The sequence below is a fragment of the Pygocentrus nattereri genome, chromosome 2 (assembly GCF_015220715.1).
Source record: "Pygocentrus nattereri isolate fPygNat1 chromosome 2, fPygNat1.pri, whole genome shotgun sequence".
In the NCBI taxonomy this organism is placed as follows: Eukaryota; Metazoa; Chordata; class Actinopteri; order Characiformes; family Serrasalmidae; genus Pygocentrus; species Pygocentrus nattereri.
Window position 1 is genome coordinate 25,340,560 of NC_051212.1, and position 23,441 is coordinate 25,364,000.

Here is a 23,441-nt window from a genome sequence, read left to right on the forward strand (position 1 = left end):
TGTTCTGTTTAAATTATGATCAAAATTCTTGTCTATCATATGGTGAATTACTTTAAACATATAATATCATTTTATTTTGATAATAAATCTAGGTATTTTGTTAGTGGTGTTACAGAAAGATAAAAAAATCTTTTTTGACAGGATCTCAAAGGATAAAAAGACTCTGAGAAGTCCAGGATTAGTGAAATCCCTTTTTTAGATTTGGCTTTAGATTTGGTTTTTTTGAACACAGACAGCTTCATGTACTGCGAAAAGATTGTGTCACCAGTGTTACTCTAAACTGGCAGCAGACTGTTTCTTAGAAAAGCTCAGATTGTAGTCATTTTGTCAGTGGCCTGTGACATTGTTTGGTCAGCTACAGCATTACTGATATCGGTCAACAGTGTTTTTTTTTTTTTTTAATACATTCAGTGTTTTTGCTGCATAGTTAGGTTGTATATCAGCATTCATGCCCCATTTGTCACCACAATGGTAGAATGGCCCTATTGCCAAATAGGGAACATCTCATGAAAAGAAAAAAACTTACTTTAATGTATGTTGATGTAATAAGATTTGTTACTTTGAAGTCATTCTGGACCTTTTTTCATTTGTCCCTTTATTATGAAATGCTCATGTGATGTAAAGGGCAGCTGGCAAAAAAATGATGTACAAAATAAATAACCAGGAAAAAAGTGGCATTACAAAGTTTTGAGAGCAACAGTATCATTGTTTTCCTTCTCTGGATGGCCCCTGACTTAATTCACCAGTCTTGTTACTGAACAACCTGAAATGCCTCTGAGCGGCAGATCTAAGAAATGCAAATGCAGCGGATTGGTTGGTCTGGTCATGGACTTCACTCTGTTGTGCAGGATGTTTAATCCTAAAACTGGACCTTGGCCTCTTGATGTTGTCAGGCAGGGTTGCCAATAGGTGGCACCAAACTGACTTTAAGCTGTGAGATGTAAGGCAATGGAAAAGCAACAATCACACCTGGTGCTCCTCCTGATATCTCAGAGATAAAAACTTTATGGTGTTATAAACCGTCGTGTAATGGTCCCCCATCACTCATACCCTGGTTTTATATTTTATATATATATTTATATTATATATTTTATATATATATATATATATATATATATATATATAGAGAGAGAGAGAGAGAGAGAGAGAGAGAGACTTCAGCTCAGACAACTGCGATACAGGGTACAGGACAGCAATCAGAAAATAGGTCATCATATCAATCTTAAAGGCACACTAACAAGAAAGGTTCAAAATGGTCATGTAAAATTTAACTATGACTATTTTTGGCACATAAACCTACATAAACATCATAAGGGGACCACAGAGGAAAAAAAGGATCTGGGTTCTTGACAGAAGCAATGTCTTCCACAAGTCATTGTTACATTCTTATAAATGCTTAGTATTCACCAAGCTTTTTCCAATCATATTTTCACCTGTACACATAAAATAATCATTGGAGTGGTGTGGAGGCCCCCAGGCAGCACATCATTTGGGGACATAAAAATTTTAGAAAGGGCCTTGGTTAAAAGCAAAATTAGTACATTTTTAAAGGCTGTGAGCAGGAATAATAGACTAATTACTGTCTCATTATCAATGGCATGTCATCTGTAAGGAAAAGTAATAAAAAGCATTAATGTCCTTAAGGCCACCTTTTATATGAAACACAAATAAACTCTATTAGACTGCTTCATTTGACCTGTAATGGAAACCTGCTGCTGTTGTGTTCTCATTGATGTGCTACTACTGCTCTAAATTTGCTTTAAAAAACAAACACCAAAGTCCAGAGTGAGCGGAGGCTCGTATTCTCTGACTTGTTTTAGTTCAGCTTCTCTTTTACCAACTCTCTCTCACACACACACACAGAACAGGAGGCCAAAAAGACGACTACAAAGGAGCCACAGTTACATTACCACATTTTTATTGCAATAGCTCTATTGAAAGCAAAAAATCTGATAAATATAAACACTATGCAATGCTCGAAAATGTATCTGATATCACTCTCCTTTTCCCCCCAGAAGAAAAAGAGGAAAAAAAAAAAATCAACATGGAAAAAAAAGCAACAGTATGTACAATGGACGCAGCCATGAACAGTTGTTGAAATGTTTTCTTCTCTTGGTTTTCCCTTTCAGGCGCTACGACAGAGTAATGATCACAGGAGGTGAGCTCCTCCATAAAGGAACTCAACTCTGCCAATAACAGCATTCAAATGAACCAAACACACATACCATGACAGCTTTGTCATCATCATCATTAAGATTACCATTCGTTTTTTTTTTTTTCTCCATTTTTTTGTACACAGCAGCAAACAAAATGCAACTGTACCAAAAACATCTTTTACAAAACTGAAAAAATGCCTATTCACCCTAGGGAACGCCCAACTTCCCCAAATTCCTGCAAATGAATATGATTCGGAAAATGATCCAATAATCAATAAACCAATTCCATACAATTCTGGAAAAAAAAAATCAATTCAGCTGTTTAAACTACATACAAAAACTAAACTGAACTTGCATATTAATGTCATATGAATGTGCATCTGTGTGTATCGTGTTTAGGTTATCATTGGAACCTGTTGATATCTGGATCGTAATTTCTCTAAATGTGGTAAATGAACAGAAATTGTGACAGTACAAAGCGAAAGTACTTGAGCAAAAACAACAGCAAACAGCTGATTTTCCCATTTTTTCCTGCTATACTGGACCATTTGTATGATATGCCAAAGTACAGCTGTGGTCTTTCTCTCTATATCACATATTACTGTGCCCAAGACCTAGAACTGAGCAGTCTTAAATAAGGCCTGTTAGTGTGTGGATTTCTTTGAATTACAGTTGAATGCTCTGGGCTGTGCTCTTTAAGACAGGGGTCTGATACAAAAGAAGGGGGGCTACAGAGGAAGAGCGCCCTTAACCAGAAGGGACTGAAACAACTAAGGATTTGAGTTTTTTTCACATTTTCTTTAACATCCCGTACCAACAATTGTACAACACACCATGAAAATATCTCTATTCTTTTTCATATATATCTCTTCTTAAATTTTCATTACAAGCATCAATTCAAATGCTTCACATTTGGTTCAGTTATATCAAATGTACTGAAATAAAGTTCTTTTATTTAATGTACCAACTAGCAAGCCAAAACAAGTCAGTTGCAAGCTTTAGATAATGTACCGTCTGTCTTTCTTTGTTTCTCCCTCTTCCAGTATGCTTTCATAAAAAAGGTTGACACAGACAACATTAAATCACAAACAGTAAGGCAAAGATTCAGCTTTAATCCTGTTCCACATCTTCCTACTGGAAGTACCCACTCGAAGCATGGCACACCATGTGTACAATACTGAAAGGAAAAATAAAAACACCAACCAAAATTGTTCTGGCTGATAAAGGAAAAAAGATTTTTATCTCAGTTCAGACATTCCTTTGAAGAACCCCTTTCCCCACATTGTAGGCTTTTTAGGGTGAGTTTATTAGAACAGCGTACCTATGGCAGGTTTGCCTTTGGATAGGAGAGCTTCCCAACAGTTTCTGTCAGTTTCTCAATAATGCTGTTATTAAACCTTTAAAATGTAAACAAAGTCATTTACAGTTGGATGTGAAATGCACTGTTCTACTTAAGAGTCAAAACTGTTCACAGTGGTGGTGATAGGAAGCAGACATCCAAAGGGTTTAGAGCTTTTAAAATCTCCCTCACAGAAGGTATTACACAAAGTGGTTACAAGTACACTTCATGATGCCTGTGATATTGTTTTACAAATCATTTTAAGACAAGCTTTTGGCCTAAAATGCATTTTTAACCATCCGCGGTTAAGTGGTGAATGCAGGCCAAAAGTAAATGTTTTCTGATTTATCAGTATTTTACCATTATTAACACTACAAATAAAAACTCAGACCCATGCAGGTTCACTGGTCATTCTGAATAGGGAATTAAATAACTGTTTGTGTTGAATAAACATCGTGATCCCTGGTTTCTATCACTTTCACTGTAAACAGAAATCTGATTCGCTAAGTTTCTCTATAGTGCTCCATTTCACATCAAACCATTCAAAACGACTTTGCCTCCATCTCAATGACTGAATTATGCAGAAAGAAAAAAAAATCAGTGGAGTTCCTCATCAAAATGTGCAGGCTACACTCTTAAAAAAAGGTTTCTATGGACAGCTTTTAATTGGTATAGAAATTTTACCTTATGTAGAGCTTTGCTCCAAGCTTAAAAAAAATATTTTTGATTCTTTAAGGAACCACTGAAAGGAACCAAAGTGTTCTTCCATGACATCACTCCAAAGAACCCCCTACGACACCATTTTTTAAAGTGTCGTCGGATACTGAACACTTGAACACAATGTCGCCTTATTCTCAGGTAATAGCAGAATTAGTGCATGTTTAGGCCTTAAAGCTTCTCGCTGCAGGTCCTCTTTGAGGGAACATTTCAAAGAGCTGTTTTCATTCGTGTCAATAATGGCAATGCTATCCGTGACCCTATGCTGGCCCTGTTAGCGTTCAGAGACTGCAGCAGACCTCATCTGGCATTTTGTTTAGTCCCAGAATAGACGCTTCCTCTTTTCTTCCACTCTACTCCTCCCCCTCTGTCCATCCAGCATATTTGGCAGAGAGGAGAAGAGGCAGGGTGTTCCCTACCAAGGAAGAGAGGAGAGGGGGGAGTGAAGGATTGGGAGGGGACATATAGACTGTGTCACATATGAAGAATGTGCAGCACGTCACACCAGGAGCCCAGCATAGGGCTGACGCAACCCCAACACGTCATTAACCGCACTGGGATTATGGGATAGCGCTGATAGTGTGAAGTGGAGGACTCCTTGGCTGGCAAAACACACAAGCTGTGAGCATAACACTAAACCAAAAACTTCCAAACACAAGAAGAAAAAAAAAAAAAAAAAAAAAAAAAAAAACATAATATTTCACAGGTGAACCCCTGAAAAAATGAATACTTGTATCTTGCAGTGTTTCTGTCCAGCAAAAAAAAAAAAACAAAATCACTAAAATTCATAAGAAATGCACCTGAAATCTAAGTTGCAAATGAATGAGACTTAGTCCGTATTAATGCTTGCAGATGGTGTACCTGCCCAGGTGAGACTGTGTAGGGTACTGGGCTCCCTGCACCTCAGTGAGCAAACCTCCCTTTTAATGCAGCAATGGAAAAGAAATCCAACATCAAAAATAATCAAAACAAGCAAAATAATAAAAGCATTGAACTCATATGAGACCGATCCAAGATATGATTCTGTTTTAAATAGGATAAATTCAAAGGGAGGACATAAAGTGAAATCAAAGTGGGGGTCCCCTGGTGTTGTTTCTGCAGAGAGCGTGATGGGCCATCGGTAGCTGGGTGGGACTTCAATTCACTCAAATGCAGCCAAGCAGCTTTTCAGTCTAGATTAAATGGAACAAGATAAAAACAGAGATAAAAAGCAAAGGTTAGACCACCAGTGCATACTGAGAACAAAATGATGTTGATTGGAGGTGAGGTGACCATCAAGCTTCACCCCAGTTTACCTGACAACTTAAAGTAATGCATTCTACACAGGTCAACAGAACTAATGACTTCATTTCACCTTTTTCAGCCAAACATATCCTACCTTTCTCAGACCTGCTCTACCTCTCCCTGACCTAAGGTAACCCCTAGCCTACCCTGCCATTCCTTTCGCTTGCCCTGTTGCTTCTGGTAGGCAGAGGGGTCATGCGCTAGCCTCGGTTGACCCCTGTGTGGACAAGCAATGCTTTTGATAAAAGGCTTTGTCTAACAAAACAATGGTGGTGGGGGCACAATGTGGGTGCTTTTAGAGCGATCAGGCCTGTGGCCGTCTGGAGCGGGAAGAATGCTGCTGGTCCATTGTGTGAGCGATGGCCAGCTCTGCTGAGGCACCACAGGTCCATGAGTTCCTCCTGGCCGGCCTGGCCCAGCCTACTATAACCACGCGTGACAACATCCACACCACACGCCAGCAATCAAGACAACAACAACAACATGGCCAAAGGTTACGAAAGAGCTGGGCACCATGACAGGTGTCACAGAGATGCAGGTAAACATCCTCTATACTGCTGACATTGACACCAAGTTGCCTACTACCTGCCTATCTACTTGATAGACATATAATGCATCCATAATTACTGGCCATTCATAGATCACTCAAGTCTGGTCAGTGGTGGTCCTATGGGTGTCCCTTTCTATTGAGGGACACGTGACTTGACACATTATGCAACAGATGGGCAACAGTCACTGCAAAACTATAAACCAAACCTATATGGTCAGTAAAACAACCTCATAAAATAGCCAATGAGTGCAGGGATGCATAAATATGTGAAATGTAAGGTGAAAACATTATCCAAGATTATTGATGAACATAAGTGCCAATATCAACATAAACAATACCAATAATAAAATGTAGAATTTGGAACTCATCTGGAGAGGGGTACAGATGCAGCCAATGTCTGCAAATATGGATGTGATTATAATATGATTGGGCATCCCTAAATGCTACAACCTTTGCACTGTACATAACAAACCCTTTACTGCCCATAAACTTAAACTTGTCTTACTTATTCTTGTGTCACCACTCACATGTGGACACATGCTTCCAGCACATCACTGAATAAGCCCCTGGAACACAATAAGTACATCATGGAGCAATGCCACAGTAGTGTGGCACTATAATTGGAACAATGACTACACTCCTACCACCCTGTCTTCACTTCAGAAACTATTTTAGGGCCTGCGTTTCCACCCAGAGGCACTGGGCTTGCCCCTGACCCTATTGGCAGTGCCCACTCTCTCTGGCACACCATGCACCCTTTCAGCACAATCTGTTATGACAGAAAGCTGACCCCTTGCATCCTTGACAGCACTGAGCTCTTTCCATTGTCAACTGAGCAATGAGCGTCATTAGGAATTTTACCTTATCTTCGCATCACAGAACATCTGCCTGTGATGAAAGCTGAAGAACCACAGGGCAACACAAGTTCTTAAACGGCAAAGTAAGCCAAAAGGGCACCTTGTATATTACTGGACCTCTGTGTGGTATAGCAGGTGATGGACCACTTAATTTGCCAGAAATATGATGATATAAATTTGAGGTGACATACATTTTTGGCTATAGCACCTACTACTATAACTCACTGCCAAATTGGTACACTAGCAGAGGGGGTTTCCATTAATTTCACACTCAATGAAATAGAAAGCAAAATAGTTGCTCTCGTTAAGACCAACTGCTGAGTATGTATACAATTATCATCATCTTTTAACCTTAGCTTAAATCTTATACTGAGTTCACATGTGGCTTACAGAGTGAAGCTGTTTTAAAAATGAAAAAAAGACTATACTAGCTCTTATTGGTGTTGTGTCTGATTATCCATTATCATTATCAACTCACAGATTCCACGTCAGTGCACCCTGGACACTCACATGCAGACAATGTTCACAAAGCTGAGTAAAAAGGATCTAACTTCACTCATTTTTTTTTAAGAGTACCCTTAATGTCAATTTAAAAAAGGATCACAATTTTAGTTGATGGGAACAGATATTTCTGGTAACAAAGATCAAGAGACTATCCCTGAAGTCACGCACCACATCGCATTTGAAAGGTGACCACTTCTTCCTGTCCAGTGTATCCCCTCTAATCCTATAGCGAGATCAAGGGAGTAGCCCCCACAAACCTTGAGTGACCAAGAGCAACACCTGCTGCTGAGCAGCTCAGTGCTTTAACCGGACACAACTGGCTCCACTTACAACTGTTAAGCTGCTAGTTTCATACTCCTTCCCATATTTTAAGTTCTCCTACTGCTTTCTCTTACAGTGTGAAACAGCCTGATTGACACTTACTGGCATACATTTTGCCCCCAGACCGTTCTATGTTTAAGCTTTTTAAAGTTTGCCTAGTTTATCTAAGTATTCTGGAGTCTTTGAAAGGCTCTGCATGATTTGCTATTGTTTGAATAAGTTATTTAAACGGTTTGGCTAGAGTAATTAGAAAACGTAATTGCTCATTTGATCAGTAATGATTGCTCTATACAGCACAAATGTGTAGCCTATTATGTCAGTTCTCACCAAAGAAACCTGGAAGCACTGCTAACAAATATTTTTCATATTATTCAATTGCTGAGATTCAAGTACATCAATTTTGGAAAATGCTTTTTGCCGATCATCATTAGTCAGCAATTAGTAGTTAACCAGCAGGCCAAAAATCAGGGAGAGGACCCATTAAAACACCATGTATAAAACTGATAATAAAAACACTTGATATATTCACATCAACTGAATTCTGCGTAAATGCACCAAGATATTAAAAAGTGTTGCTTTTGTGGACTGTGGAATGTAGTATTAGGCCAAGCTTAAACATGCATACATAGTAAATGGCTGGAAACAATAATGAACACACCCAGTTCTGTTTAAACTGAGGAGCTGACAACTACATGTTTATGATTATATGACCAAAAGCTAAAATACTGATGACAAATCACTGGAATATATAAGGACATAAATGCCATAACAAGGAGTAGCTTTGGCACAAATGTACCTCAGCAGCTCTCGAAATCCTAAAATGCCTTTCTCTATAATTCTGCACACTATGTGTGATTTCTTAACCAACCAGCACACACTCTCAGAGAACATGGACGAAATATCTTATCACTTGCAGATGTTTGCTTTTGTTACGGTACACTGGGCCCTGAACACCAATATTTTTAGCTCTGCCCTTTATTTTTTTAGTAGGTCTATCTGGTAGAGCCAGCTGCCCATTTAAAAATTTACAATTCATTTTTTCAACTCTGATAGCATTGGCCAAACAATTGCTAATTTGATGGTCAACAGTCAATCAATGAATCATTTACACCACAAATGAGATTTCATTCAAAGGAAACACAAGCATTACTCCCCTCCCCAACATTTTAGAGGTTTTATTTTTTCCTCATCCATAAAATAGAACGGAGGTGATGTGATAAGGAGCAGCATGCAGTCATGGCACAGGCTGCATGTGGGCCAAGGGAGGCCTCGGTGTGGGCTTTGGAGTGTCAGAGCAGGCCAAGCCTCTGGGACTTAACACACTTACTCTGAAGAATAAGACATTCCTAGAGAACCTGAAACAACCTCACCTTTCTCCACAACTTACTACACCTTTTAACCACCCAGCACATGCTCCTCAGCAACGTGCCAAACACACCACTGCATCATGTGCACCACAGACAGGCAAGCAGTTTCTCTGTGTACCAGACAGAACTCTAGCTAATGCATACTAAGACGTAAGGATCTGAGATTATACGGTCACAAACACAGCAAAGAATTCCTCCGGTTCCTGCACAGTAAGAACCGGTTTTAAAATGCAAACTATTGCCAAAGGCAGAAAATAAAATAACCCTGACTTGTCAGATAAGTACAAAGACTGACTACACAGTATCTACCATTGCTTTGGTTTGTCCTGTTAGTTACCTAGGATAATAGATCAGATCATGAAAGTCAGCTGAAAACCATCTCCTAAATGTAAATGGCAATGCTGCAGTGGTATAGCCAGCAGGTTGTCATGTACTTGACATTTCAGTAACATGGTAGCTTTATCAGAATGTTATTTCTGACTGTGTTAATTGTCTTTTTGTCATCTCCAAGAACTGATATGATATGTGGCAAGAGACTAAACCATCTGATTTTACCATAGCAGTACATACTGTATGTATGACCTATAAGCCACAACTCTAAAAAGGTTTGGACAGTATGTGCAATGGAAACAAAACCTGAAAGCAGTGATCCATAGATCCACTTTGAGCTGTATTTAAATGCAGAGTGCAAAGACAACATATTTAATGTTTTACCTCATCAAGATTGTTTGTTTTTTATAAATGTACACTAATTCCTGAACTGCCACCTTTTCAATATGAAAATTTCCAAAAAGTTGGGGCAAGTGCAATTTAACACAAGTAAATGTTGTGAAATGTTTAAAAACACACACACACACACACACACACACACACACACATACATACATACAAATATATATATATATATATATATATATAAATAAATAAATTAAAAGGCACATTCAGATGAATTGAGGCTCGTCACTCTAGCAAACAATGCATCAGCAAATAAATCTAACAATTTAAGAACAACCATCCTCAATTCAACTGCAAGGATTTTAGGTATTTCATCCTCTACTGTGTAAAATATCAACATTATATACACAACAATATACAACATTCAGGCAATCCAGAGAAATGTCCGTGTGCAAAAGGTAAGACCAAAATCTATAACTAAATGATTGTGACCTTCAATCCATTTAGCCAGTACTGCATAATAAAACAGCATGCATCTCTGATGAATACCACCACATGGGTTTGGGAATGCTTTTACAAAACCTTGTCAATAAAAACAAGTAGTCGCTGCATCTTTAAGTCTAGGTTAAGACTGTACTATGAATAGTCAAAGCCTTTGGTGAGCAACATACTGTCTTCTTCAGGCCAAATGAGAAGAGATATATGTACACACATTTCTGAGCAACATATGCTAGCGGTCAAAATACATCTTTTCAGAGATGTCCATGCTTATTTCAACAAGACAAAACCAAGCCTTCTGCACGTTACAACAACATGGTGACATAACCAGAGAGTATGGAAGTTAAACTGGCCTGCCTACAGTCCAGACCTGTCGAAAACCCCATATGACTGAGCTGCCAAAGACAGGTACAACAGATGAATGGCAAAATAAATTCTGCTTTCAAAACTGGCTGATAAAAGTTGGTATTCAAACATGTTGTTAAAGCAAAGGTGGTGTTACATAAGGCTAAACAGGCTTTTGTCAGCTTTTTGTGATGTGTTGCAGACATCACATTTGAAAAACAAAGTGTAAAGTCAATAAAATAAAACAGGTTTTTGCACTATTTATAATTTAAAACAGAGAAAACGGAACAGAGTAATCTCAACTTTTTTTAAACTGAGGTTTGTAGACAGTGTTTACTTATTATTGCCTGATTTAGAGTTAAACCACTGACCTGGTGCAGAGCAACATAAGAGCTACAGAGCTGTGATGGGTGGTCAATCTGAGGGGTCACTGTTCACAGCTGCCACACCTGGAATATTCTTACTGACTCTCACTCACTAAACAGCAGCTCCTTAAAAACCAATTACATGGCTTCAAAAACAATTAATGTTTGCAAAAAGAGCTAAACATCAGTGTAAACCTTTCTAAAAAAGTCAGCTTATTACAGACGTATCTCAGTCCTCGAACAGGAATGACAAAAATATATAAAGTCTGCTGTGAACATGGTAAATGTTTGAACAAGTGCATAAGTTTCAACTAAGTGCACACAATTGGAATCAGCTCCAAATACGCAGTCAACAATTGATCAATTTACTATTTTGATTTTGGTCGATTAGTAATTTTATGTAAAACACCATAGCGCCAAGCGCACTAGTGCCAAAATATCATAGCATAATTATTCATCACTCATGGTTCTAAACAGCCAGTTGCCTGTTTTTTCAACTTTTCACTTTATTTCATTGATGTCATTTAAATATGTAACTGACTTTTTGTTTAATGATTTACAATGCTATTTTGCCTAGAGATATCATAAAAATGAGAAAACAACATACTGATTAAAAAATGAATGAGCTCATAACGCTCAACGTAGCGTCCATTTATGTATGGGAAAGTTCCTCCCTTCAATAAAAGGAGACAATCAGCTCCCTTTTTGTATTATTTACTATTCACTAGATTTTTGTCAAATTTTAGCAGCAATTTCTGAAACAATAATGTGACTTTCAGTTTTGAGTTTGTAGGTCTCGCCTCATTCAAAGCCATAGGACTGGTCTTGTAAGAACAGGTAATGGCTTTCTGGGCGTGCTGTCCAGATGGCCACTGAGTGGACCCATAAAGACCACATAAATGTTATTTATATCAAGGCTTTGGCTATTAGAAAAAAATATTTCATGTGTTGATTTAACCCACAGAGTGTATACATCAGGTTGAAAAATAGCTAATAAAACTTAGCAGTTGACCAGTTTGGCTGTAGAGAAATCAGAATCAGCCATAAAAATTCATAACAGGTGATGCCTAGTTTAAACTAGGCATCATATATATTCACAACACCAGAAAAGAACCCTTCATAATGTCAGAATAGAACAGCATATAACACTGTATACTAGCATGAGTCTTTGCTTTTAAACTTCTCATGTATGTACAAAATATTCAGACATTCAATACAATCACTCAAACATTTGAAAACTGTTCTATGAAATGAGGTGATCATAACGTGTCATACTGACTCTAAACAGCTGTTCTAATGCACTGCATTGTGAGGCTTTGAACAACAAGCAATAACAAGAAGTGACCGCAGCTCAGGATATTGCAGTGACAGTGATTTTCTGAAAACCTTGAATAAATAATAAGTGAGTGTTAAAGTGTGTATGCAATTGCGTGTGTGTGTGCGCACAGCGGCGTGCATACGTGCTGGTGTATATGTATAACACCTGCAAGCACAGCACGCAGTGTTCTGAACCAACCTGTTCCTGTCACCCTCAAACTCAATACGGGGTCACGGGTTTTTAAAAGCTCACGCAAAACATTTTCTAAGAACAGGGCTGTGTGCTTTTACACACATACACACACAAAAGTGCATATACACACACACCCAAACACACACCGTCTAATCCACCCTGCTGGTTTGAGCTGGACGTCAGTGCAGGCACCCTATATTCCCCTGTTTTGTTTTGAGTAACTTCTCGCTTGGTATGATGAATCCGTGACCAAGAAGTGGAAAGCATGCTCGTATGTGTGCATGTGTAATGAGCAGAAAACACAACTCTAGAACTGCCATGGGTCCACTAATCACTGTATACACAAACATGGAGTCAAGGTCTCTTTAGGGAGGGGAAATATGTTTGTGTGTGCGTGCAAGGGGTGGGGGGTCAAAGTTCCACTGTGTTCCAGTGCATATCGGTAACGCAGGATGCCAGTAAACTCGCGCAAGTTTCAAGTTGCACATGGAATACAGACTAAAACAAGTTGACAACAACCGAGAAAGTATGCCTGTACAGATTCTTATGTTACGTGGACATGTAAAGGGCCCATATCACAGAAAACTTTTCCCCGCTGTTTTTATATAAAATAAAAAAGCCTTAAGTACTATATAAGCATTACTAAGGTTTCAAAACATACCAATCACTCCAAAGTCCAGACGACTCATATATGGATCTTACAAAAAACAGCCCATTTTGAATGAAATGTTCTTATGCAGTCACAAAAAGCAACATTTCAATATATATTCAATACAGCCTAAAGCATTTAACTACTCCATTCACGCTGAAGCTATAAGAAGTGTTTTAGGGACCATATAGGGTCAGTATAGCCAATCAGAGGCCATCTCACAGGGGATGTATAATGGTATCTGAATCATATCTGTATCAGCAGATATTTGCTTACAAAACAAATAACGAGATCAGACAGATGTTTAGATATGACCAATATTTCAAAATGATATTTGATGATGTATTTATTTTACTGTGGAAGAGCAGAATGTGCAGGTGATGCTTGTCTGTTTTTTACATAACTGCATTTTATTCATTTTACTGCATTCATGACGGTACAGAAATAAACGTGACATTGCTCTGTAACGCTTATCCAGGTAGCTATATTCTCAATTTGTTCTTTTTATAATATTTATGTTTTGGCAGTGGCATATAGGCACGTGAAAAATATTGGCAACAGTTCCCAAATCAGTGTATGCCTACATTTTCACATATGCTCATTGTTGTGCAAAAACCGCTACAAGTTAAGAATACAGGAAGAGGGGAAAAACAAAGTTACCATTTTGGAGATACAAGGTTTGGTTCTGACAGTAACTGTATCTCAGCCTCCACAAACTGTTTATTTCTAAGGGAAAACGAGAGGTTGGAAAATGGTCAAATAAAAATAAATGATGATTGTTTTGGTACATGAAACCACAAAACTGTTTAAGTGGCAAAAGAAAATCCGGGGTTAAAATGCAGGATATCAGGATATGGTTGGTTGTTTGACGCATCCATCAGGGATCACTCTGGAACTGCAGTGAAGTCAGTCACATGAGATATGTGTGTTTTTTTCCAGCTATTTTGAAAGTGCTTACATGAGTGTTTGGGTTTCATGTTGTTTGTCATGCACATTATAAGGTTTATGGAAGGGTTAGAAAGCCCACCAAGTAAATGAGTGTCCAAACATGACTAAGGGAGTGAGTGTGTTTATGAGTGCCTGTGTGCATTTTTTTTCCACAGGAAAAAGGATCGTTTTACCTGTTGTAGTCATTTCCTGCTATAAGACAAGAACTGATTAGCATGCATGTCATAGTGGTAAATCACGGCTGCTATTAAAACAAAGCAGTAAATATAGATATTATGCGTTCTACAAAGAGGGCATGTTGCTTATGCACAGAGGTTCAGCCTCTGTCTAATCTGCAGCGAGGAACAGTGTGGCTCTGCCTGTTTACCAATCAGGAATTTAGCCTGTTGTGCCACACTGAGTCTCTGTTGTTGTCGCAGTCCCAAAGATTCGCCTGCCAGTTCCAGGGATTCCCGATTGTGGCTTTATCCACAAGCTTTGCTTTCTGTCAGTCTGATCTAGACTAATTCGGCGCAATGCAGGACTCAAACAACATAAATTAATTTAACACTGCTTATCCAATATGCAGCCCCACTGGCCACCAACAATGTAGCGCAAATATCATCTAGCACAAGTAAATGCCAAATTATTCAGTCATTTCTTTCTCCCTCCTTTATCTTACTGATTGCTTGTCCATGCCCCTTGCTGTCTGTTTCCCATTGTGCCCCAGTGCAGTATTTGTTTGGGGTTTCCAACATTACACAGGATCAGACACCTTCAAAATGGCTCAAAAGAAGCTACACAGGGCACACTACCGACCTGAAAAAAGAGCACAAGACCAGCTCCAGATTAAACCGTCTTGGGTGCACGGCCAGAACTAAAAATAACTAGTTTCTATCCTTTTTCACCTCGGCAGAAGCCTGCACTTCAGTCTGAATACGCTGTCCTGTTCTCTGCCACCTAGCCTGTTTACCTCAGGCCGCTTGAAAGCCAGGGAGTCAGCAGTGAAAAGCACTGTGTGGCGATGGAGGCGCATTCCTGTGTAGCTATGCGCTCGCTAATTTACATTCCAACACCACAAAGAGCACACATACCCCAAACCCAGACAGGCTGTCACACTGCCATAGCCAAAACACTGCAGCAGCATCCAAACAGCCCACAAACACAGCAGAGTAACGCTGCCCGCAGGATCAGAGTTCATAGCCTGTCGTCAGGGCACGGCATTGCGAACTAGACGAATAATATGAGAGGTTTAGCAGGAGTAGTGAACTACACAAAGCCTGCCAAAATGTACCGTTAGCAGATGTGCTGCCCCTGTGTCGAGGCCTGTCCAGGTGTAAGCTCAGCACGACAGGAAGCAAAACTGTAACATTTCTCAACACTGATGTGTTTCCTGTAACATGTAGCATGTGCCACAGCACGCTGGGCCAATTAGCCCACATCAAAGAAAGAAGAGGACGAGTCAGCAAAACATGCAGATGCCTGTTCTGCTAAAACAAACAGACCCCCACCTGGTACAGGAGAGGGAGGGGGGAGAGGGGGAAGGAGAAAGAGAAGGAGAGAGAGGATGAGTAAGAGTTAACAGTTTATGAGCACTCTGACAGTTCATGACTACTGCCACTAAAAAGGATGAAAAAAGCAACCCCTACATAAAGCCTAACAAACACACACACATATAGAGATAGGGATATGTTTGGTTTACTGTTTCAAGCGCCCGCCTTCAAATGCTAAAAATACGTATTTGAGTAATTGTTCTGTTTCCTGCAAAAAGACAGAGAAAATATACAGACCAACAATACGATGAAATACTAATTGTATTAATATATTACGTTACAGTTTGCTACTATGAAACACAAGTGCCTTAACGTAAACAAGTTACCATACATGTACTGTTGAACTCAACCAAATTTTCTGAATTTCTACATAAATAAGTCACTGAAAGCTAAAGTCATTCTGAGTGGTCTGATGTTAAATGGTTCATTGTAGAGAAACTTTTTAACTCAGAAGTGGCTGGAAACAGGACTGCAATGTATAGCCATGTGTATTCCAATGTACAGACATAACCTACATCATATTGCCAAAAGTATTCAGTCACCCATCCAAACCATTGAATTCAGTTTTTTCAATCACTTCCATGGCCACAGGTGTATAAAATCAAGCACCTAGGCCTGCAGACTGCTTCTACAAACATTAGTAAAAGAATGGGTCTCTCTCAGAAACGCAGTGAATTCCAGCATGGTACTGTGATAGGATGCCACCTGTGCAACAAGTCCAGTCGTGAAATTTCCTCACTACTAAATATTCCACAGTCAACTGTCAGTGGTAATATAACAAAATGGAAGTGATTGGGAACGACAGCAACTCGGCCACAAAGTGGTAGGCCATGTAAAATTACAGAGCTGGGTCAGTGGATGCTATGACCCTGCGCAGGTCATACACTACACTATGCGCAGAGGTCACCAACTTTCTGCAGAGTCAATCACTACAAACCTCCAAACTTCATGTGGCCTTCAGGTTAGCTCAAGAACAGCGTAGAGAGCTTCATGGAATGGGTTTCCATGGCCAAGCAACTGCATCCAAGCCTTACGTCACCAAGCGTAATGCAAAGCGTCAAATGCAGCGGTGTAAAGCACTACCAGTGGACTCTAGAGCAGTGGAGACGTGTTCTCTGGAGCGACAAATCACGCTTCTCCATCTGGCAATGCGATGGACGAGGTTTGGCGGCTTCCAGGAGAACAGTACTTGTACTGACTGCATTGTGCCAAGTGTAAAGTTTGGTGGAGGAGGAATTATTGTGTGGGGTTGTTTTTCCAGGAGTTGGGCATGGATAACATGGATAAGCGAGTTTGGTGTGGAAGAACTTGACTAGCCTGCACAGAGTCCTGACCTCAACCCAATAGAACACATTTGGGATGAATTAGAGAGGAGACTGCGAGCCAGGCCTTCTCGTCCACCATCAGTGTCTGACCTCACAAATGAACATCTGGAAGAGTGGCTAAAAATTCCCACAAATACACTCCTAAACCTTGTAGAAAGCCTTCCCAGAAAAGTGGGCAAAGGGTGGGCCGACATATTAAACCCTATGGATTAAAAATGGGATCTCACGCAAGTTCATATGCGTGTGAAGGCAGACAAGCGAATACTTTTGGCAATATAGTGTATATGAACATTAATGAGTTTTACATGTTGACAATGGTCAAATTCTGAAAACTCTGAAAATATGTAGATCTATATCAACTGTCAGGCTTATGCAAGTGTTGTGTAGCCTTATAAATGCTGCCCTTCAGTAAATTGCAGCCATTGTTATTATACTTAATATAGAATAATCAGTATTTAAGAGTACTTCATTTGCTCCAGCCTGTTGAATGTATCGTTGATGGCAGTATATTTTGAAAACCTGCTTCTTTTTTGTCTGTTCCAACTTATTAAAATCTCAGAAAAGCATAATATTGTGACGTTTCTTGAGAATTGTGAAAATGTTCTAGTAGCATCGTGATCAGCAGCAGGTGATATATATCGGTGCATCTGGTATACAGGTGGAAATTGCTTTGTCAGTATGTTTTTCCGGTATGCCACAATTGTCACACAGATAAAGCACAAAAAATACATACAATACAAAACATGCTAATTCCCTCACCTTCTGTTCAGCCTGAAGTAAATTAAAGGATGAAAAGGGTGAAAGGACACACACACACACACACACACACACACACGTACATACATACACATACATTCACACACATACATATACATTCATTCACACACACACACACACACACATATATAAAATATCCAATCGTGATTTTTAGCATATCACTCACTCCTATACACATGCGATAGCACGCTCACACACGCGCATTCCTTCCCACTCTTACACACCCTTCCACCACCTCACTCACACACAGGTGCTGCCTCTCCCTCTCTCTCCCTATCCCTCACGCTCTCTTCTGTCTCAACTCTACGATAAACAAATGAGTCAGCCAGGGCTTGCTGAGAACACTGACTCACTCTCCCCTCATTCTATTGCTCACTCTTCAGACACACACACACACACACACACACACACACACACACACACAGTCTCTCTTTCTGCCAAGCACACAACAGACCCAGGAAGCACTAGACATGGGGGAGATAGAAGAACAGTCAGACAGAAGTGATGGCTCAAAAAAAGGGAAGGATATCTAATACTACACTGTACCACTAGAAAATGAGTATCACTTTAAAGTCTGCAACTACTGAAAAAGCAGCATCATGTTCTGAGTTCTTTATCAAACTTTAAATTGCTTAAAAGTCAAGCATTAACCAAGCTGAGAGAAGGGTCAGCGCAGCTACTGAAACAAGAGTGTGGAATAGACAACCTGCTGTGTCATCTCTAGTGAGTGGAAAGAGGTCGCCATAACCAATGCAAACAAACACTGCCTCCAGACAACATCACACACTACAATGACACAGGGTCTTTGACCTCATCTACTCAATATCTAACTTAATATGCCATCACAGCTAATTCCAGCCCTTTTCCTGCAAATAACACTTTCCTGAACAGCTCCAGAAATTGATCAAGACTCTCCCTATAAACTCACTTTTATGAGGGAATTCGGTTTAAGACTAACTAAAGTATTCACTGCAGTGTGAACAAGGTTTTGGTTAATTTTAAAGTAAAAATAAGTTAGCACATCCTTTACAGCATTCACATAAATAAGTAGGGCATTTTTCTGCAAATTGTAGTGCAAAGGTTCTTTTATTTATAAAAAATAAAGACAAAACAAAAATATAAAAAATAAAATAAGATATGCCATAACTTTTTCACAGGGCACAATTCATGCAGAAGTGTACTCTCTGTAGAATGTGTTAACATATTTTCACTTAGAAAGGCAAAAAATTTAATTTAACCAGGGGCACCAAAACTTCTACATATGACTGTGTAAGAGAAGATTACAACAGTAAAAACACACAAGCTCTGAGGCCTTGCAACAAACCCTAGCCTTAGGTATATAAATGCCTAAACGTACACGTGTTCAAAGAGAGGTGAGGCAGTAAATGTCATACACTAACCTTTAGAAACTGCAGTGATTCCCTCAGATTTAGTGAAGTCTATGCTGGCATAGGCCCCATTTTCCAGGAGGGGCACAGCAGAGGGCGACAAGGGAGGGGCTTCGAGGGTGTTCCCGGCCCGGGGGTCCTCTCTCAGGTCCAGGGCAATGTAGTTGAGGCTGTTCTGGTGTTCCGCAGATTGAGTCCTTTCAGTCCTCATGGAAGAGGTACTTGCTTCAGCTCGGTTTGAAGAGAAGCCAGGTGCTTCCACTGCATTTGCCGGCATACTGTCTACACACATCCACACGCTGTCAAAGGACGGCGAGCTCTGCCACTTGCTACCCCCCACCTGAGGGGCACCGCTAGGCACTGGGGCACTGCTGTTTGGGCCACTCCCACCTGTTACTTCTGAAGACATGACAAAGGTTTCAGAGCTGTGTCTCCGCCTGCCCTGAGGGTCTGCACGGATCACCTTTGGCTCAGGAGGGGGACTAGAGCTTGGACAACACTGCTCCACAACACGCAGGTGTGGCAGCATAGCTGCATGGCTCCTGGACCCCTCCCGTTGAACAAAGCTCATCTCAGTGTAATCATCCTGACGACCCACACTGACCCCACTGCCATGGGAGGAAGAGGAAGTCATGGGGCGGATGTATGTAGGTGGGTTCCAAGGAGCCACCAGAGAAGGCCGTGGAGACTGGCTTTTAGGTGGAAGGCTGTCCACCTCAACACTCATGTAGTCCTGGGGGAGGGGCGAGCACCTGCGCTCCTGGCTCGTGCTGTGGACAGAAGAGGCATCCTCTGTAGTGAGTGGGCAGGCAGAATAAGTGGCCTGGTCCCCAAACTCAATGTTAATGTACTCTCCAGGACTGGAGGGGCCTTCTACGTCCTTGCTAACCCTGAACGACCCTTGGAGACTGCGCCGGCTAAGGGGGAGGAGGTTGGGGCGTACCGCGCGGCGATCTGTCACATGCACATCACTACAGCCATTGTGCTGGAGCACATCACTAGAGGAGCACCTACCACTATGCTCAGGTGTGGCAGTGGGAGGGGTGTAGATGGGTTTTGCTGGTGAGCTCATGGGAACATATTCATCATGCTCACTCCGATTTCTTGTTGGGGTTTTGTATGAGCGTGGGAGGGAGAAGTATGGGCTATAGGATTTGGGCATCTCAGGAGTGGTCAGTGTGTAGTAACTGTCGTTAGACAGTTTTCGTCCACCTGCTGTGGGCCTGCTCTGGGACATGTCCATGTATTCTCCATTCTCAGGGCGCTCAGCACCTCTCTGACTGAGACCCCTGCTACTGATGTGAGGACTGGCTGGTGCTGAGGAGTCTGTGCTACCGCTCCCACCTGGCAGCATCATCATGTAGCCTTGTGAGTCTACATGTTGGGAGGCAGTGCAGTGGATCTGTGGGGAGGCAGAGAGGAGGGCACTAGGTTGCATAGGCATGTAGTCTGTGTCGCGTGGGGAGGGCACGACACCAGCCATCATAGGCATGTATCCATCATCTTTAAAGGAGTCCGCAGCCCGCATAGCAGGAGGGCGGTCCTGGCTGTGTTCAGAGCTGGAGCTGTAGTCAGAGCGAAGCGATGAGGAGGTGGAGGCAGGCTGGCCACTGCTGCCCAGTGAGCTTCCCTCAGCCACAGCCTCGTCCAGCGAGAAGTTGGTCTGAGTTGTTTTCTGATAAACAGCGACTCCACCTGCGCCGCCACCCCCGATTTGCCTGGTGAATGAGGGAGTTCGCCTTCTGAATGACCCTGTCCGCGAATCTTCATCTGTGCTCTCATCACGAGAAGCCTCCCCAGCACTTCCACCAAACATGTCTCGGTTCCAACCCATGGCCATATAGTCACTGAGACAATGCTCCTCACGGATAGGCGGTGTGTTGCCCAGCGAGTCAGGGGTGTTGCTACGTACTCTGAAGTAGCGGAAGTCTCCTGGGCTGGAGCCACACTCATCAGAGGAGTTGAAGCCTCCATCACTGGGTGAGCCACAGATGGACGCACTCGAAGGGCGCGTGATTGTGTCAGTAACGGAGCCGTGGCCGCTGCTGCTGGACACACTAACTGGACTGGTGGTGGAGGGGAAGTGGGAGACTGGAAGAGAGGCTGATCGTGCGTGGTAGTTGGCACCTGGTAAGGCTCGTACATATCGATTGCCAGCTCCACCACTGCTGCTCTCCTGTCTGCTCAAGTTGGCACGGGCTGTATTGAGGTGCATCAGGCTGCCTGTTACGGACCGAAAGGGGCGGTTCATAGTGCCCTCGCCCTCACTGGAGGTGCGAAACCGGTAGCCGCTCGCACCACTGCTCTTACTGCTAGGTGGGGTGCCCACTACAGACTCAGTCCGTGACCGCCGCTGGAGTCCGGTCTGACTGGGAGGAAGGTTGCCCAGGTGGCGGCGTGTGGTAATGAACGCCATAGGGTTGGAGCCTGAAGACTGACTTTTACTCCTCGGCCTGAATTCAGCAAAGGCCTTCAGCGCCTTCATGGTCTCTAAAATGGTCTCATGCATGTTCTGAGCCACCACAGAGTCATCCACCTGCATCCATAACTCCCCAGGGCCGATGGAGGAGGAGCGCCCAACCTCTATGAAGAAGAAGCTTTCCGAGTGGCCGCAGCGTCTGATGTTCATCAGCTGCAGGTTTACGCATGGGGTCTCAGAGTTCAGTTTCACCAAGTGAATGGTCTTTGCAGAGAGGCACAGCCTGTACACACCAGTGAGATTTTTTGTTTGGCCTAGGCCTTTAGGTTTTACGTTTACCTGCCACACCTCCTTGAAGACGGTGCCTGGGGTTACCACACCGTAGCTGTCATCGAGCTCATCCGCCTCCATGTGGCCTTTTTTGCCCTCACTCATTAGCTCACTCAGGGCCAAGTACCAGTCCTCCTGCTCCTGCTCATTCTCAGCCACAATTGCAAAGTACTCATCCTTAGTATACAGAGCTATGAGGTGTTTGTTCTTTGAATCCGCCCTTTTGTTTACAGTGAAACACTGGTACAGATAGATCACCCGTTTGGGAGGAGAGGCAGTGGCCGCGGCCGCGGCCCCGGCAGATGAGGTGGCAGCAACCGCGGAGCGAAGGCTACTACGAAATTTCTTTTCGCTGTCATAGTACTCCAGTCGGCTCGGCCCTAAATGACTCGACGACCGCAAGACAAAAAACCTCTTATGGCCGTGTTTCTGTTTCCGCAGGTAACCGCACTTTCTAATGTCATCCACTCCGTCCGTAGCAGCAGCGGCAGCGGCGTTCACAGCTAAAGCAGAGGCAGCTGAGGTAGCCTGTGTGTGGCTTGAAGTAGCAGCGGTGGCCTCGTGTACCGGGTTAACCCAAGACGAGGAGGACCTCGGTGATTCCTGCTGGTTTTCGGCATCCAAATGTGGCTGCGCCTGGTAGTGGTGTTGCGACGGCTGTTGCTGTCCCTTCGGCTGTGTAGCCTGGTGGTGGTGGTGGTGGTGAGGAGGCGGTAAGTGTTGATGGAAGCGAGCTACACCGCTACTGAGCAGGGAAGAAGAAGAAGGGGGTTCCCCGACAGAGGTGTCGCCGTTGGCCGCCGGTTTAGTCCCAATAGCCCTCTGCTGCTGCGGCTCCAGCATCAACATTTCGCCTTTGCTCTCTTGGTAACTTGCAAAATTTGCCATTAGAGGAATTAAGCGCAAGGCCACTTTATCTTAGCTGCAGTGTTGTGATTTGAGACCCCATTCTTGTTTTTTGGGGGTGGAGGGGGTGAAATCGCGTCTCCAGCAACAGCAGCGCGGCGTACGGCGCAGTTTATTCCTTCCAGTGATGAGCTCCTGCAGGCCGCTTCATGAAAACGGATATCCAGCCAGTGCGAGCCGAATTCAAGACAAGCAACTGCAACATGACCGCATTACCCGTTTCTATTATCGGTAGATCCTCATAGCGGGGCTGCCAGTCTGCTTCTCACTCCCTCTGTACACATCTCTACGGACCATAGCACAAACAACACGTGACCTCTGCCTCATTTGTCTGTAGGTGGGACCCTGAGACCACGCGGCTCGCGATTGGTCCAGCCGTGAGATTGAAAGCGTCCACCGCGGTTTTCAGCCAATCACGGCGCAGCGGCCGCGTTCGTCATTGATACGGTTGACCAATGATGGCGCTCGGAGTTTCATTCAACTTGAGAGGGGCACGCGCTTATGATTGACAACTAGGTGATCCAATAGGGTGACAGAAGGCGTTAGGGGTCCCCCAGTCGCACCACATTCAGTGGATGGGCGTTTTGAATGAAGTCGATTCCGTCCAGTCATAGTTGCTCCTGAGACTGCTTTTATTTTGTATCGGCGGGTCGGCTGCCTGTGGTGGGTGTTCGCCTGC

At 42.4% G+C, this 23,441-nt stretch overlaps 1 protein-coding gene across 1 annotated transcript; it reads right to left on the bottom strand.

Moving 5' to 3' along the window:
* Window positions 1-1,896: 1,896 nt before the first annotated feature.
* LOC108412586 (insulin receptor substrate 2-B) lies at window positions 1,897-23,065 on the bottom strand. Its single transcript, XM_017684676.2, has 2 exons — window positions 19,120-23,065; window positions 1,897-5,384 (listed from the first exon to the last, which is right to left on the bottom strand). Exons 1-2 carry the CDS (start codon window positions 22,742-22,744, stop codon window positions 5,380-5,382), a joined length of 3,630 nt encoding a protein of 1,209 aa, XP_017540165.1. The 5' UTR covers window positions 22,745-23,065; the 3' UTR covers window positions 1,897-5,379.
* Window positions 23,066-23,441: the final 376 nt, after the last annotated feature.

Bases quoted from the DNA above. Each gene is read 5' to 3' on its own strand.
- LOC108412586 (XM_017684676.2), bottom strand. From the start codon at position 22,744: ATGGCAAATTTTGCAAGTTACCAAGAGAGCAAAGGCGAAATGTTGATG.